This window comes from Pristiophorus japonicus, chromosome 13 (assembly GCF_044704955.1).
Source record: "Pristiophorus japonicus isolate sPriJap1 chromosome 13, sPriJap1.hap1, whole genome shotgun sequence".
Classification (NCBI taxonomy): Eukaryota; Metazoa; Chordata; class Chondrichthyes; family Pristiophoridae; genus Pristiophorus; species Pristiophorus japonicus.
This window is the reverse complement of record NC_091989.1, coordinates 148,786,760-148,804,133: the sequence shown is the minus strand read 5'-3', so window position 1 is coordinate 148,804,133 and position 17,374 is coordinate 148,786,760. Positions and strand designations below refer to the sequence as shown.

Genomic DNA, 17,374 nt, shown 5'->3' with positions numbered 1-17,374 from the left:
AACAAACTGAAGAAGGTATGTGAGTCAGAGTGCAGCTAATCATCTGCCACATGTGCCTTGCAGAGTTGAATAGCTGCTACTGTACGGAAGTATGCAGATGTCCATTTGACTCTCAGTTGCAGTGCAGAATGGCTGTGTGAACAGTGGGATTTGGTGACTACCAGTTAAGATTAACGGTAAGGCTGAAGTTTCTCAAATGCATATAAAGAGTGAAAAGATAGTGAGAGGAGGGTTGGGGCTGAGTAGGGACCAAGAAGGAGAGCTACGCATGGAGGCCCAGGGTATGGCTGCTGAACTGAGGTGAAACTTTGCAGCTCTCTTCAGCAACGAAGACCATGGGCTGGTACATATAGTGAAGGAGCAGGTATTGCACAGACTGTACATTGTGTGAGACAGTGAGGTTGAAATTATGGCATTGTAAGGTTAATGGAAAGGGTACTCACCCTGATGATCCAAGTGAAGTTGTTCAACTTCTTGCGACATTGTGTTGCATTTCTGGGCACCATGCTTATTGCATACAGGTGCTGTGCCACCTCCCTCCACAAATACTGAAAAAATCTTGCCGGTGGCCTCCTGACATTCTCAGGCTGCAGGGCATCCGTTTGCCTCTCAACAACCTCTATCAAAGCCTTCAGGGCCGCATTGGAAAACTGGCGACCTCCTGTCTCAGCCATGTTGCTGCTCAGACCAGACTTCGATGGTGAAACTGCACCTGCGCAAAGTCATTTTGCATTACCTTTAAGAAGAGGCTGGCACCGGAATGTCTACCGAGCATTGCCTCATCCACATTCGCTCTGGAAATTTATCGCAACGATTTTTGTCTTCACCTAAGAGAATTGTGCAACGACTGATTTACGTGTCCATTTCCCTCTTGGGGCACTGAAATTAAATTTTGCGGTAGATGGCATTAAATTTCACAAGATGCTATAGTTACCGACCAGCCGGGATTAATGCCTCAAAATGAGCGATACTGAATTTCTAGCCCTATATCTTGATGTTCAATGAGCTGTAGTTTTTATGCAGAGGATTGACTGGTATGGTTGGGTTTTAATTCAGGGTGTTGAGATCTGCTCCCAAGTCCATGCTGGAGTTGCCAACCCTCCAGAATTTCCTGGAGTCTCCCTGAATGGAAGAATAATCTTTCGGACCCACCTGCGAGAGTAACATTTTAATCACCCGTTTCGTTCCAGCCAGACTCTCAACAAACAGTAGGGCCACAGGGCCACAACATGCCCAGAATACAATACTGTCCTGTCGCATGTGCACACTGACTGGTAATACCATGTGATGGAGAGAGCGGTATCTGATTGTGTGTATTGTAACTGCCATTATTGACCAATTGCTATGTGCATTGACATGACCAAAGGTGGGAGCATGGGAGCGGGGCAGTTGGAGGCATGAGGTTTTGTAATGAAATCCCCTGGAATACGATTCAATCAGAGTTGAAAACCCTAGCCCAATTGTTCCAGTTGGATAAAATTAATGAGTAATATATTGGGTAGAAAAACAAAGATAAATGCGTATAAGGTTGTAATAAAGGTGTTGTGCGCAAGTCTAATGCACTCCTTTTTTTTTAAATGATTCTGTTCAGTAGATTCCGGTATGTGTTATTGTCCATCCGCTGGTTCCATATTCAAAATCTGTACACATTGGTTTGGATAATCAATAGGCTTATATTTTTAACCACTATTTACCTCATGGATTCTGCTGCAACCACTATTACAGTATGTTTTATCTAAATTCACTAAATAAAATTGCAAGCTGACAAAATAATGCTGAATTGTGTCACACAATGCCTACCTTGAGGATATTTTCAATCCAGTAGCATCTTACAAAATTTATTTTATATTATTGCAGTCCTCACTTAAAGATATAGGGCTGGATTTTAGGCTTTACTGTTTTCGGGGTGAAAACGGAGGCGGGGTGAGAAAGTTGTCGGTCGGGAACAGTTTGCGTCTTGGTACTTAAGTTTGGGCATCTGGGCCCTGCGTCAGGGGATGCAATGCTAAGGGAGACGTTGTACACCTCTCTTGGCGCAAGGATGGGAAACTCGCGAATTAAAAGACCCTGGAGAATAGGCATAAACGGCAAAAGATTTCCCAGGATTCTGCTGAAATTACAGTGGGAGATCAGGGGGTCCCCTTGGAAATTGTCCCCCCAAAAATCTCAAAAGATTATGGGGCCGAAATTGGCCACCGCCTGAAACGAGTCGCATCTACGATCAGCGCCGCATTCATGATGTCATCGCACTAGCGGGTCACAACATCCCTCCCCTTCACTTAACGGGGAGGGACGCTGCGAACTCTGCAGCCACTTTATTGGAAAACACTGGGTCACCAGGGAGGGTTTTGGCCGGGCTACCGGTCTGGCACCCAAGCGGGGATGCGAGGCTGCCTGTTGGCGGCCTGACAGTCAGCCGACAATAAAAATTAAAATGGAGTCGCCGACAGCGCCACCTCTCCTTTAAGGGCAACCGTGCCGCCCAGCCACAGAAAGGGTACCGACAGAAAAAGTGTTGCTTGGTGGCAGCGCCGCTCCTGCGGGGCAATTTCTCGTGGGGCAATTTCGGAAAGGGGTCGCCGCCGGTCGGTAAGGGGTCGGCACGTACACAACAGGAAAACAGGCGATGCAGTCCCCTACACCGCTCCAAAACTGAAGATGGGCAATATCCAAAATGGTAGCCCCTCCGCGGCGACTCGACGGCCAGTCCGCACCAACTCGTGGTCGCCGCTTTCAGGCTGCCTTGGGCCTTGTAGAAAGGGGCAATTTCGGCCCCGATGGCTATGTCATCAAAGACAATAATGTGTGAGAGGTATATGTGACTTAACAGTTGGGAAGGGAAAGGAGGTAAAAGGCAAATGAGTCGTAGGGGCCGACTTTCATGGATGTCCCACCCACAGCCGCCGAGGTTCCGCCGGAAATGGCCATTTTCTGGGTGATTCTTCTAGAACTGTCCATCTCTTGTCAAGGATCTGCTCGGTGGAAGATTGGTGGGGAAGCCCGCCCATGCCAGAAGTCAGATAATCACCACTTTTTGATCACTTTTGCTGCACTCCTGCTGACCTGCCGCCCGCCAGAAGGGCCGCTCTGGAAAAGCAGGTCTGAGCAGGGCGGCAGTGGGCCAGCAATCGCACATCGGACGGGAGGCAGCACTATTAGCGGCTTGAATCGGGAGCGAGGGTGGGAGCAGTGTGAGCGGCATTAATCGGGAGATCGGGAAGAAGGCAGCACTATTTCAGCATCAATTGGGAGGGCGGGATCAGTGTGAGCGGGAGGGAGGGAGGGAGGCAGCAGTGTGAGCGGGCAGCAATTGCACATCAGCTGGGAGGGAGGGAGGCATTGGGGCAGCTCTGGCACATTGGCTGGGAGGGAGGGAGGGAGAGGTGGTAACATTGGGGCAGCTCTGGCACATCGGCTGGGAGGGAGCGAGAGATGAAGTGCATTGGGGCAGCTCTGGCACATCAGCTAGGAGGGAGTGCTGGTGGCCATCACATCACGGATTCTGCACCATATCAGTGGGACTGCTGAAAAGAATTTGGGTCAATGTTGCATTACTTTCTTGCTGATGGTGATGTTTAAATTGGATGTGATAAAACCGATTGAAATGTGTGTAAGCTAATAGAGGCTTGTTTGTTGCATCTTGTTGAAAGTCCTTCATTGAGAAGACCAGTGGCAAAGGGAAAATTATTAAGAGTGACTGACAAATGTTCAGCATCTCACATGTTGTACATCCAAGCTGATTCATTAATTGTCTCACATAAATGTACTGCAATGTAACTGATGACCATGGCACTCCTCCATCTTTGGCCTTGCAAAAAGAGGGTTGAAGTGCAAGCCTTAAGGTCTGCCCTGCAACTTGGTAAATGTTATGTATGTAACTATGTAATACTTGCCACCAGAGGGCGCGACTGTTGGGAGTCCTAATGGTCACCTGCACACACATGCAGGGCTAGTATAAAAGGTTTGGCTGCCATGTTGTTTAGGCACTCTGGAGTTGTAATAAAGAAGACTAAGGTCACACTAAGTTTAGCGCTCAGTACTCCGCCTCGTGGAGTTCTTCTACACATAACAATCAACGACGAATAATAGAATACGAACCTTCACGCAACCATGGCTGCCATTGGAATATTAGAGAGATTCGTAGTGGATGATGATTGGGAAGCCTTTGTTGAGTGTCTCGACCAGTACTTCATGGCCAACGAACTGGAAGGAGTCATTAACGCGGTCAAGCGCAGGGCAGTTTTCCTCACCGTCTGTGGGCCTAAAATATACAGCCTCATCAAGAATCTGCTCGCACCTTCAAAACCAATGGAGAAGAATAGTTGTGCATGCTGGTTCAGGACCACCTCAAGCCGAAGGAGAATAGCCTCATGGCCAGATATCATTTTTACACGCACCATTGCTCTGGGGGCGGATTATGCCGCCGACCTGAGACGCCTCGCAGGACCTTGCGATTTTGGAGCTGCGTTGGGAAAAATGCTGCGGGACTTTTTTTTGCTTGGCATCAGCCATGAGGTCATTCTTCGAAAGATGCTGGCTGCCGAAACCCTAGACCTGAGCAGGGCCATCGCGAAGGCCACGGATGATAACACCAAACAGATATCTTCTCAACATCAAAGCTCACTGGCAAGTACTGTGCACAAAATGACATCGCTAGCAGGCCGAACTGCATATGACAGGGCCTATACGTCTGCGGCTGCAAGACCTGTGTCCGCCATCTGAGGTGAATGTGAATCCATTAGCACCGTGTTGGCGCTGCGGGGGTAATCATCGGGCCCATCAATGTCGATGCAAGCACTACATGTGCAAAAGCTGCGCAACAATGGGGCACTTCCAGCGAATGTGCAAACGTGCTGCGACACACCACATGGCAGAGGATGATCGATCCGGCGCAGATCATGTGGCACAGGCAACTCAACCCGAGGAAGAAGTGTATGGGGTACATGCCTTCACCACCAAGAGCCCTCCTATAATGCTGAAAGTCAAATTAAATGGAGTTCCAGTATCCATGGAATTGGACACTGGTGCGAGTCAGTCAATAATGAGCCAGAAGGCTTTTGAGAAATTGTGGGGCAATAAGGCACAAAGGCCCAAACTGAGCCCGATTTAACGCAAAGCTGCATACCTACACCAAAGAGCTCATACCAGTCATTGGTTGTGCGGCAGTGAAGGTATCGCATGATGGAACTGTGCATGACCTATCATTGTGGATTGCTCCAGACAATGACCCAATGCTGTTCGGCAGAAGCTGGCTAGAAAAGATTAGATGGAATTGGAACGACATCAAAGCACTATCTTCAGTGGATGACGCCTCGTGTGCTCAAGTGCTGAGCAAGTTTCCCTCGCTATTCGAACCAGGCATCGGCAACTTCACAGGTGTCAAGGTACAGATCCATCTAGGCCCCGATGCACGGCCTGTCCATCACAAGGCTCGAGCGATTCCGTACATGATGAGAGAGAAAGTCGAGATCGAACTGAACAGACTCCAACGCGAAGGAACCATATCACCAGTCGAGTTCAACGAGTGGGTCAGTCCAATTGTTCCGATGTTGAAAAGCAATGGCACAGTCAGAATCTGCGGAGACTCGATTAACCAAGTCTCACTACAGGACCAATACCCGCCGCCCAAGGCGGATGACCTGTTCGCAACATTAGAGGGGGGGGAAGTCGATCACCAAGTTGGACCTAACCTCCGCCTACATGACACAGGAATGGCTGAATCTTCGAAAAGACTGACATGCAACAACACACACAAAGGACTGTTTATATACCACAGGTGCCCTTTCGGGATTTGCTCGACTGCAGCCATTTTCCAGAGAAACATAGAGAGTTTGCTGAAATCTGTTCAATGCACCGTTGTGTTTGAAGACGACCTCCTGATCACTAGTCGTGACACTATCGAACACCTACACAACCTGGAAGAGGTCCTAAGTTGCCTAGACAGAGTGGGACTCTGGCTGAAACGGGCTCCGTGTGTTTTCCTGGCACCAGAAGTCGAATTTTTGGGGAGAAAGATTGCAGCATCAGGCCCATGGACTCAAAGACAGAGACCATCAAGAATGCACCCAGACCACAGAATATGACGGAGCTGCGTTTGTTCCTGGGACTCCTCAACTATTTCGGTAACTTTCTACCCGGGTTGAGCACGTTGTTAGAGCCTTTGCACATGTTGCTATGTAAGGGTGATGACTGGGTTTGGGGCAAATCTCAAGACACCGCCTTTGAGAAGACCAGGAACCTGCTATGTTCAAATAAATTACTTGTACACTATGACCCAGGTAAATGTTTAGTGCTAGCTTGTGACGCCTCATCGTATGGGGTCAGCTGTGTGTTAAAGCAAGCCAATGTATCTGGCAACCTCCAACCGGTTGCATACGCATCTAGAAGTCTATCTAAGGCTGAGAGAGCCTATAATATGGTCGAGAAAGAGGTGTTGCATGTGGAAATGGGGTTAAGAAAATGCACCAATACCTATTTGGACTTTGGTTTGAGTTTGAAACTGACCACAAGTCACTCATTTCGCTGTTTTCAGAGAGCAAAGGTATAAACACCAATGCTTCGTCCCGCATCCAAAGATGGGCACTAGCATTATCTGCTTATGACTGTTATCCGGTGCAGACCAGGCACCGAAAACTGCGCCGATGCTCTCAGTCAGCTATCATTTCCCACCACCGAGGTTGAAATGGCGTAGCCCGCAGACTTGCCACTGGTCATGGATGATTTTGAGAGCGAGGGGTCACCCGTCACGGCTCGCCAGATCAGGACCTGGTCCAGCCAGGATCCTGTGCTATCATTAGTAAAGAGTTGCGTCCTAAGTGGGAACCGGTTGGCCGTTCCCGGGGAAATGCAAGATGCAGTTAAGCCGTTTCACCGACGCAAAGATAAAACGTCAATCCAGTCGGATTGTCTCTTATGGGGTATTCATGTGGTTTTGCCAAGAAAAGGCAGGGAAACGTTTATACGTGACCTACACAGTACCCACCCAGGCCTTGTCATGATGAAGGCCATTGCTAGGTCACGTGTTTGGTGGCCCAGCATTGACTTGGACTTGGAGTCATGCGTGCACCAGTGCAACACTTGCTCGCAACTGAGCACCAAGGGAGGCTCCACTGAGTCTGTGGTCATGGCCCTTCAAACCGTGGTCCAGCATCCACGTAGATTTTGCTGGCCCCTTTCTAGGAAAGATGTTTTTAGTAGTAGTGGACGCTTACTCCAAATGGATTGAATGCGTAATCATGTCATCCAGCACATCCACAGCCACCATTGAAAACCTCCGGGCCATGATCGCCACCCATGGCTTGCCCAACGTCCTGGTCAGCGACAATGGACCGCGTTTCACTAGCTCGGAATTCATCCGTTTAAGCCTGCTTCTAATGGTCAAGCGGAGCAGGCAGTCCAAACAATCAAGCAGAGCATGAAATGTGTGACTGACGGCTCCCTGCAGACCCGCTTGTCTCGTATTCTGCTCAGTTACCGGACGCGACCCCACTCGCTCACTGGGGTTCCCCCAGCAGAATTGTTAATGAAGAGAGCCCTCAAAACCAGGCTCACCCTAGTCCACCTGGATCTTAATGATCACATGGAAACCCGGCGACACCGGCAGAACATGTACCACGATCTCGCGGCTGTTTCACGTCGCATTGATGTTAACTCCAAATGGATTGAATGCATAATCATGTCATCCAGCATGTCCATTGATGTTACTCCACCTGTGTTTGTCCTGAATTACGGTCATGGTCCCAAGTGGGTTGCTGGCACTGTTTTGGCCAAGGAAGGGAATAGGGTGTTTATAATCAAATTGTTAAATGGCCAAACGTGCAGAAAGCATTTCAATCAGACCAAATTGCAATTTACTGACAACCAGGAACGACTTGAAGAGCACATCACCATCGACGATCCACCAACACACACCCAGCAATCGACCTCGCTGTCAATCACGAGGATGAACCCACCATTCCTGACAGCCCGGTCAGATCAGCCACGGTGCAGTGCAGCAATGGTCCGACCAACTCGCACACGCCAGGGTTTGAACTTAGACGATCAACCAGGGAGCGAATGGCTCCAGATCACCTCAACTTGTAAATAACTTGTACCGAAGACTTTGGAGGGTGGGGAGAGATGTTATGTATGTAACTATGTAATACTTGCCACCAGAGGGCGCGACTGTTGGGAGTCCTAATGGTCACCTGCACATACGTGCAGGGCCAGTATAAAAGGTTGGCTGCCATGTTGTTTAGGCAATATGGAGTTGTAATAAAGAAGACTAAGGTCACACTAAGTTTAGCTCATAGTACTCAGCCTTGTGGAGTTCTTCTACACATAACAGTAAACTAGAGTAATTGAATGGCAGCCTTCCTGCATTCATTGTCGTCTTGCGATGGCCTAATGACAGGACTCATTATACACTGCAGTCAGATGTGGATGGGAAGATATTCCTGATGAAACCGATGACTGTGGAACAGATGTGTGGTTGGCGCAACGCACCACAAATATGACGTTAAAATGACACACGCACAAACAGAGGGTCAACAAACAGAGCGTCAACAATGTGAGTGTGCACTTGTAAATACAATGATGAACGTTATATAATATTATCATATATACATACATTTAGATGAGGAAGCGACACCCACCCCTCTACCCGGCAGCACCACCACCTCTCTTTCTCCCTTCCCCCCCCCTTGCAGCCATGCCCACTTTCCTCATCCTCCCCACGCCTACACAATGGAGAGACCCTCCCCTGCCCCTCACTGCCTCTGGTTCAGGAGCTTGTGCAGGAGGGCAGCGCGGTGTGTTGACATGTGCGTCTCGGTGACAACGTAGGGCGCAGGACTGAAGGCACCGGGATCTCCTGCTCCTCCGCATCTGTGTGCCTTAAGGATGTGGAGTCGGGGGCTTGCACCACGCGTGCAGAAGCCATCTCCTGCCTTATGGCCTCGACGCTTTCTGATGTGTGCTGCAACACTGTGAGGAGGCGCTCCATCCTTTCATCGTGCTGCCGAGTGATTGTGGCCATGCTAGCAGCTATCCCAGCCATGGTCTGCTGCATCTCGCTGGTGGTTGAGAGTTGGGCCATCTAGCTCAATAGAGCAAGCTGTCCTGCATCCGCAGGTGGTTGCTCGATGCTGCTGGGTGCTGGGGCCTTGCTTCCCTTTGCTTGAGTGGTGTCTGTTGGAAACCCCAGGAAATCTGATCCTGACACCGAGGTTCTGGAAACACTTGGCTGACTTGGCAGCGGGCTGATATCAGGTGCTTCCGGATCCTCCAGGTGAAAGGGCACAGATATGGGCCCTACTCCCTCCTCTCTCTCTCTCTCTCTCTCTCTCTCTCTTCTTCCTGGCCCTGGGTGGGCAGAGGTTAGAGCGGTGGACATAGGTGATGTGGGCTGGGGGTGCAGGAAGGATCCGGTGTCCTCCGGGTGTGGAGACCGTCAGGGTGGAAGATGCTGGGGTGAAAGCCAGAGGTCGATGGTCTCTTTATATCCGTGGTGTCCGAGTAAGCATCTGCAAGTAGAGGACAACATTTCAGTCTTTAGTGGGTGGTGAGGGCTGGGGGGTGAAAAGTGAGTTATGAGCCGTTCCATCTCTCATTATGCCAGCAAGGAATCCCATCCCTATATGTCCACATCAATAATGGGCGACAAAGCACTCGCGGTTGAACACAGACCTTAACATTGCATGTACTTTCATGCCATGACCGTCGCTGACACCAGAGATGAGTGTAGCCTTACCCTGCGGTAGCACCGGATCTGCAGAATGTTTGTGGTTGGAATGCGGTGATGTCCCACCAATGCCAACGCACGCTCCTCCAGCCTGGTCAATTCCACTATATCTTGTGGACCCCTTGCAGTCGCACTCAGGCTTGCCTGTTTGGCTGCTTATTTTCTCTGCACAAAGAAACGTTGCAGCCTTTACCACCTTTGCTCATGCCCCCCACACACACTCCCACACACACACACACACACACACACACACACACACACACACATATCGTGCGCATAATCTTTTTGGACTTGGACAGGATGGGCCGAATAAATTTGTACTCACTTTAACTGCCGCCACCAAATCGTTCCACCGTTTGATGCATTAGTCCCCATCCCGCTCCACGTTGCCCGCTGTACTGACCATCTGACCTATGTCCATCCAAAGACGTCAGTATTTGGCTGGTGAAGACTTGCCACACCCATCCTGGGTGAGTTCGCTGTACCTGCGCTCCACCTCTGTCACTAGCTCCTCCAACTCCTGTTCATTGAACCACGGAGCTCTGGGCCTGGTTCTGACAGTCTTCATTGATGCTTTATGGCCACTCATCCTCTATGATGAGAGGAATGGCTGCTGAACAGTTTGGTTATAAAATTGTTACACTGCTCCCTGTGCAACTCAAAGGGCCCCCCCCTCCAATGCACCTCTGCTCTCTTTCTCCTCTCTCTCCTCTATATTCTCTCTCTCTCCTCTATATTCTCTCTCTCCTCTCTCTCTTCTCTCTTCTATATTCTCTCTCCTCTCTCCTCTCCTCTCCTCTCCTCTCCTCTCCTCTCCTCTCTTATCTTCTCTTTATCCTCTCCTCTGTATCCTCTGCTCTCTTCTCTTCTCTGTCTTGTGTCTCTCCTGGCTCTCTCCTCTCCTCTCCCCACGCAGGTGAAATTGAGTGATGTCCTTTTATAGCCCTGAGCACTTACTCAATTAGCGTGCAAGGGCCACAAAAGGACTACAGCAGGCTACACAGAACTACAATTTTAAAAAGCGCCTAAATCCCACGCATGCGCAGTGGAGGCCCTCTGAAAAAACCCAAGTAGAGAGGCCTCCACCTGACTCGTTCTGATGATGCATGCCACTGAGTCCCGCTCGCCGACTGATGTCCGCTGCCCCTCCCGCTGCCGCCCACACAACGACGACCTAAGTGGCTCCTGATGGGACCCGGCGGTAGCGGGCACCAAAAACGGACCTCCCGCCCGGTGCCAGCTGACTAATGGGTATCCACCAAAGTTGGCCTCCTAATTGTTACTATATTTGTCCAGCTGTATTATTTTTTAAAGAAACTACTTTCTGAAGAGAATCCATTTATTGCCAGAACTTTCTGACAATGAGAATCAAAGCAACATATTTTCTCTGGGATAATTTTTTTCCTTCCATACAAAACTACACATAATATGTTGCCCACCCTGCAGCAGAATTTTTATAATGACAGAAACCTAAGTTTAGAAACAGAATCCTTGTGTTCGGCATAATAAGTTCCCAAATAAATAAAAGTATAACTTTCAGCCATCCAGAACAACATGTATCAAAACAGGAACAAAATTAATTTACCAATTTTTCCAACTATTTCTTCGCTATCTTCTCCACATCAGTGGTGTATAGATGACCCCTTGTTTGAATATGCAAAGGGTCTAAAGTTTGCTTCAGGCGTGGGTAAAGGACGCCTTTTGTTTATTCATATCTAATATGGCAGCCGGCGCAATTCCAGCTGAAACTGCATGCATTTCCTGTCTGCCTTCGTAGACCACGAAGTGACTGTAAAATGGGTACTCGCCAAAATATCTTATTGAATAAACGGAACTTTATATAACCAGTATAAAAAGTGACTATAACTAATGGTAGTTTTTATTTGTGGAACTATTTTAATAGACAATTTTAAATAAACGATACTAGGGAATTGCAGATGGTTTCAGATGATGATGGGCCTTTCTATTTAGAGCTTTGTAAATGACATGGTTTTATAATTGTGCTTTATGAAGGACAGTACAGCAAATGGGCTTTGTGTTTGGCACGCTTTGTATCAGCCTACAGTTTTCTTGGCTGTCCTCAAGTTATATGTACAAGCTATTGAATACTAGTAACTTTTCTTAAGTTGCACTGACGTAAAAGTGGTATCTTGTCTATAACAAAAATTTTTTTTAATTGTCTCAAGTTTTTCTTTTTTTTTTGCAGTAAACATTGAGAGGATAGATGTAAAAGGATTACAGCACAAGAAGAATGAGAAGACTGCTGAATATTCCTTCGAGGTAGAGATTTCTGTGATTTGGTTTTGTAATGTGCAAAACACAAATCATTTGCAATTCATATTGCACTTCATTGTAAATATAGATATTAAACATGAAACTTCAATTAACTGCCCTAACATAGGGTCCAGCCTGGTGGATCTACTTCCTAACCACCCACCTCCATAAATTCCTGTCTGCAAGATTGGATGACACGGCAACAGCTTCCACTTGACTTGCTGACTCAAGACTCCCTACATACCCATCCATATGTCCAGCCTTGGTCTTGCCAGAGACCTGACAAAGCTAACCAAAAACACACCCACAAGGCTAACCCATGCCTTCCAACCCCACCATAACCCTGTAACATTTTCCTGAGTCGTATGTAAATTCCCATGCATATTGAACTCCTAGTGGGATCCCCACCATTAAGAGAGAGCTCACTATTGCAAGTCAGGAATTTAGGTGTTGCTGCAGCACCAGTAGAGATGACAAGATAATTTAAAGGGGCAAAAGAGCCCTAATGGTGCAGAAACTTTGTAGATCTTGGCCAACAAAGGTAATTGTATGGAGGGAGAGAACAGATGGGGATGGGACAGCAAGGGCTGGGAGAGGGAAATGGAGCTCAGGCAGTGGGGTGGCAATAGGTCTTTCTGCCTGACTTTTGCCCTGTTTTGCTCACAATTCTGAGTAGGATTACTGAGGAAGATCTAACCCTCAGTCCTTTGAAGCTTACAACTCCACACCAGCTCTGCTTTTTGTTTTCTGTGCATTCTTTGGCGTAGTTGATCTCTATTAATCTGCATACTGTTTCTAAAGGGGAAAATCATGTTTAACTAATTTACTGGAATTCTTTGAGAATATAACGAGCATGGTGGATAGAGGTATACCGATGGATGTGGTTTATTTAGATTTCCAAAAGGCATTCGATAAGGTGCCACACAAAAGGTTACTGCAGAAGATAAAGGTACGCGGAGTCAGAGGAAATGTATTAGCATGGTTAGAGAATTGGCTGGCTAACAGAAAGCAGAGAGTCGGGATAAATGGGTCCTTTTCAGGTTGGAAATCGGTGGTTAGTGGTGTGCCACAGGGATCGGTGCTGGGACCACAACTGTTTACAATATACATAGATGACCTGGAAGAGGGGACAGAGTGTAGTGTAACAAAATTTGCAGATGACACAAAGATTGTGTAGAGGACACAGAGAGGCTGCAAAGAGATTTAGATAGGTTAAGCGAATTATACCTAAGGTTTGGCAGATGGAATACAATGTTGGAAAATGTGAGGTCATCCACCTTGGGGGGAAAAAAACAGTAAAAGGAAATATTATTTGAATGGGGAGAAATTACAACATGCTGCGGTGCAGAGGGACCTGGGGGTCCTTGTGCATGAATCCCAAAAAGTTAGTTTGCAGGTGCAGCAGGTAATCAGGAAGGCGAATGGAATGTTGACCTTCATTGCGAGAGGGATGGAGTACAAAAGCAGGGAGGTCCTGATGTAACTGTACAGGGTATTGGTGAGACCGCACCTGGAGTACTGCGTGCAGTTTTGGTCACCTTACGTAAGGAAGGATATACTAGCGTTGGAGAGGGTACAGAGACGATTCACTAGGCTGATTCCGGAGATGAGGGGGTTACCTTATGATGATAGATTGAGTAGACTGGGTCTTTACTCGTTGGAGTTCAGAAGGATGAGGGGTGATCTTATAGAAACATTGAAAATAATGAAAGGGATAGACAAGATAGAGGCAGAGAGGTTGTTTCCACTGGTCGGGAAGACTAGGGGGCACAACCTCAAAATACGGGGGAGCCAATTTAAAACCGAGTTGAGAAGGAATTTCTTCTCCCAGAGGGTTGTGAATCTGTGGAATTCTCTGCCCAAGGAAGCAGTTGAGGCTAGCTCATTGAATGTATTCAAATCAAGATTTTTAACCAATAAGGGAATTAAGGGTTACGGGGAGTGGGCGGGTAAGTGGAGCTGAGTCCACGGCCAGATCAGCCATGATCTTTTTGAATGGCGGAGCAGGCTCGAGGGGCTAGATGGCCTACTCCTGTTCCTAATTCTTATGTTCTTATGTTCTAATGCCAGGGCTGTCATGTTAATTTTACAGGATAACTAGAAATTGGATTTTACTCTATAAGGTTGTAACAAACTTGTCAAAATCTGAGCATATTCATAATAGAGCTATGCCTTTTCACAAGTGAAGCTTCACACACAATGATACAAACTACTGTGGACTCCTCCTGAGGTGGCTCAACTGTTTGCAATGTTCACTGCAGAAGATTGTTCTGGTGAACCTTTGTATTTGTGTTCCCTGTGTTCTAGGGATACTTGTAGGATTCCATGTTGGGTTTTAGTTTCTGTGTTTGAACTTCCAGTGTATAAGTATTGGATATTGAAAATATCTGTCTGATCTGAAGAATCATACCATGGTTGTAAATCTTCTGTTAGCCTACAAGCTTTTGATAGTTGTCTTATGTTGGTGGGTAGTAGAAGAAGCAATGTGGAAGACTAATGTTGGCAAATTTGAAGTCTGAGTATTTGCTGCTTTTGTTGTATTAATCTGCTGGAATTTTGTGAATGTTTTAGTCTCTCTGTAGGGTCCCATTTCACCTCTGTTAATTATGGTTTCATTATTCTCTCTCACCGATTGGTGATTTAAAGTTTCAGTAATTTTTGTATTAAAAAATGTACATTTTTTACTTTGATACTTAGGTACTGTGGTCAGATTCTTCAGTGACTTTCGTAACCAAGTCCTATCGGGAACTGAGAGAATTTCTTGCAAAGGTAAATGAGCAGAGGTGTTGCAGAATATAATATTTTGATAGTTCAAAAGTAGAAAATTAACTGCTGCAGTACTTATCTTTTATTTCAAGATTGTACTGCTAATTGTTATTGTCAACATTAAGTATTTTTTAGACCTGTTAGCTAAACTAATAATTCCCCCACAATGGAAGGTCAAAAGGGAGGAAGAAAAATAAGTGTTATCTGGAAAAAATTCAAGTAGAATAAAATTCTGCCAGAAGATGTGGGTAAAACTAGAGTCAGGGTTTGATTTAGGTATAAATGTTTGAGGATAAAGAAATCCTAATTATTTCATGACATATTACAGCAACTTTATTCTATGATGAAGTGAGAAAAGCATTTGTGGTTTCAACATGCTATAGTTTTAGGATCACTGCTCTTTTGCAACCAGATAGCTTTGCAAAGAAAACTGCCTTTCCTGGTTTACCTTCCAATATGAAACCAGTTTTTGAGTAATGGTGATGTTTTTATTAATATTCTGACTGCACATATGGAGTAGTTCATCTTGAGATTCCAAGACATTCAGAAAAACCAAACGTATTGTATGAAGGAGATATGGTATAGAGAAAGCTACCATAATGGATTATGGCCCCAATTGCATACTCTGAAAAATATATTTCCTAAAAATCATTTCTGCAGGAAAGAAATGCTGAAATTATTGATTTTGATGGATAGGTTTTGTGAATAGAGACCGCAGCAATTTTAGATAATGTGCAAGAATAACTATTAGAGTAGATCTCATTTACATCAAATATCCATTTTAGACTTTTATTAAACATATAAATAACTCTTATTCTGGGCTGTATTGCATAAAAGAGCTTCATCTTTTGGACTTCTTTACTCAGCAGGCTTTAATTGGATTATTTATTTTGTGCCTACTATCAACAATTGTGTCAGTATGCAACTAAAGCCTGGAAAGTAAAAATAGATCTTGTTTTCTGGAGGACCACAGCTACTGATCAGAAAATATTCTAGAGTTTTATGTTTGCAGAAACTATTTGTACTAAGTCTCCCTTCTGCGCATGCGCAGAAGTGGGAGTTAGGACAAATATCATCGACTCCGCCCCCCCCCCAGCGCAATTCCTACTAACCTTTTCCGTGCATGCATCCAACACCACGTTGCCTCCGATCCAGCCAGCAGCAGCCCTGAGACCCGAGCAGCCAAACGTATCCGCCGAGCCTCTCATAACGCTGAGCCCCGAGCGGGCTGTGGGCCCCGAACCGGCCTTGAGCGGGCCCCGAGCCTCCCAGAGCCCCGAGCAGGCCTGAGCCCCCTGCAGTGCCGGGGAGAATGAGAGGTCGGCGGGGAGAGCGAGCTTGTGGGGGTGGGGGGGTGGGAGAGGAGGAGGAGGAGGAGGAGGAGAGAGAGGGGTAGCTTGGGAGGGTGTGGGGAAGGAGAGAGCTTGCGGGGGGGAGAGAGAGCTTTGGGGGGCAGAGCGACTTGAGGGGGGAGAAGAGAGCTCGGGGAAAGGGGAGGGGAGGGGAAAGAGAGAACTTGGGGGGGGGGGGAGGGGAGAGAGAGAGCTTGGGAGATAGCTTGGGGGGAGGGGCGGGAGAGAGCTTGGGAGGGGGCGGGAGAGAGCTTGGAGGGGGAGGGAGAGAGCTTGGGGGGGGGGAGGGGGAGGGAGAGAGCTTGGGGGGGGGGGGAGGGGGAGGGAGAGAGCTTGGGGGAGAGGGGGCGGGAGAGAGCTTGGGAGGGGAGGGAGAGAGCTTGGGGGGGTGGTGAGGGAGAGAGCTGGAGGGGGAGGGAAAGAGCTTGAAGGGGGTCGGGGGTCAGGAGAGAGCTTGGAGGGGGGAGGGAGAGAGCTTGGAGGGGGGAGGGAGACAGCTTGGGGGGGGCAGAGCGACTTGAGTGGGGTGGAAGAGAGTTCGGGGGTTGGGGAGGGTGCTTGGGGGGGAAGGGGAGGGGAGAGAGGGAGCTTGGAGAGAGAGGGGGGGAGGGGAGAGAGAGAACTTGGGGGGGGAGGGGAGAGAGCTTGGGAGGGGAGAGGGAGAGAGAGCTTGAGGGGGAGGGGAGAGGGAGAGAGAGCTTGGGGGGGGGAGGAGGGAGGGAGAGAGAGCTTGGGGGGGGGGGAGGGGAGAGGGAGAGAGAGCTTGGGGAGGGAGGGGAGAGAGAGAGCCTGGGGGCAGGGGGTGAGGGGGGGAGAATCGGAGGGGAGACGGATCACGTTCTTCCAACCCCCATTCAAGCTCGGTGTGTGTGTTACAAGAGACATCGCTGGGGAGGATGAAATCCAGAAGTCACGACACTGTCACTATTCACTTCATGCACAATAAACATGTTAACAATTCTGCATCAATAGGGGTGGGGTGGGTAAGGTCTTGCACTTCGATAAGGTCTTCAGCTGATGGAGGGATTGCTCGGGTAAGGGTCTTCAGCTAGCGGAGGGATGCACTTATGCTGGGGTAATGGACTTCAGCTGGGAAAGGGATGCACTTGCGCTGGGGTAAGGGACTTCGGCTGGAACTTGGTGGCTTTGGGGAGATCTATCCTGTGGCTTCTGAAGTCAAAATGGATCGAATTACAAATTGGAAATTTTCTCAGAACTTGGGCTGGACGGTTCCTGTTACACATAGAAACATAGAAAATAG

The 17,374-nt window shown here is 47.9% G+C and overlaps 1 protein-coding gene across 1 annotated transcript in view; it reads left to right on the top strand.

Moving 5' to 3' along the window:
* zcchc14 (zinc finger, CCHC domain containing 14) overlaps positions 1–17,374 on the top strand; it is a 150,149-nt gene that overhangs the window by 41,628 nt on the left and 91,147 nt on the right. The window contains exons 3-4 of the mRNA XM_070898109.1: positions 11,928–12,001; positions 14,693–14,764. Coding sequence (XP_070754210.1) covers positions 11,928–12,001; positions 14,693–14,764 — 146 coding nt within the window. The remainder of the gene's footprint in view (positions 1–11,927; positions 12,002–14,692; positions 14,765–17,374) is intronic.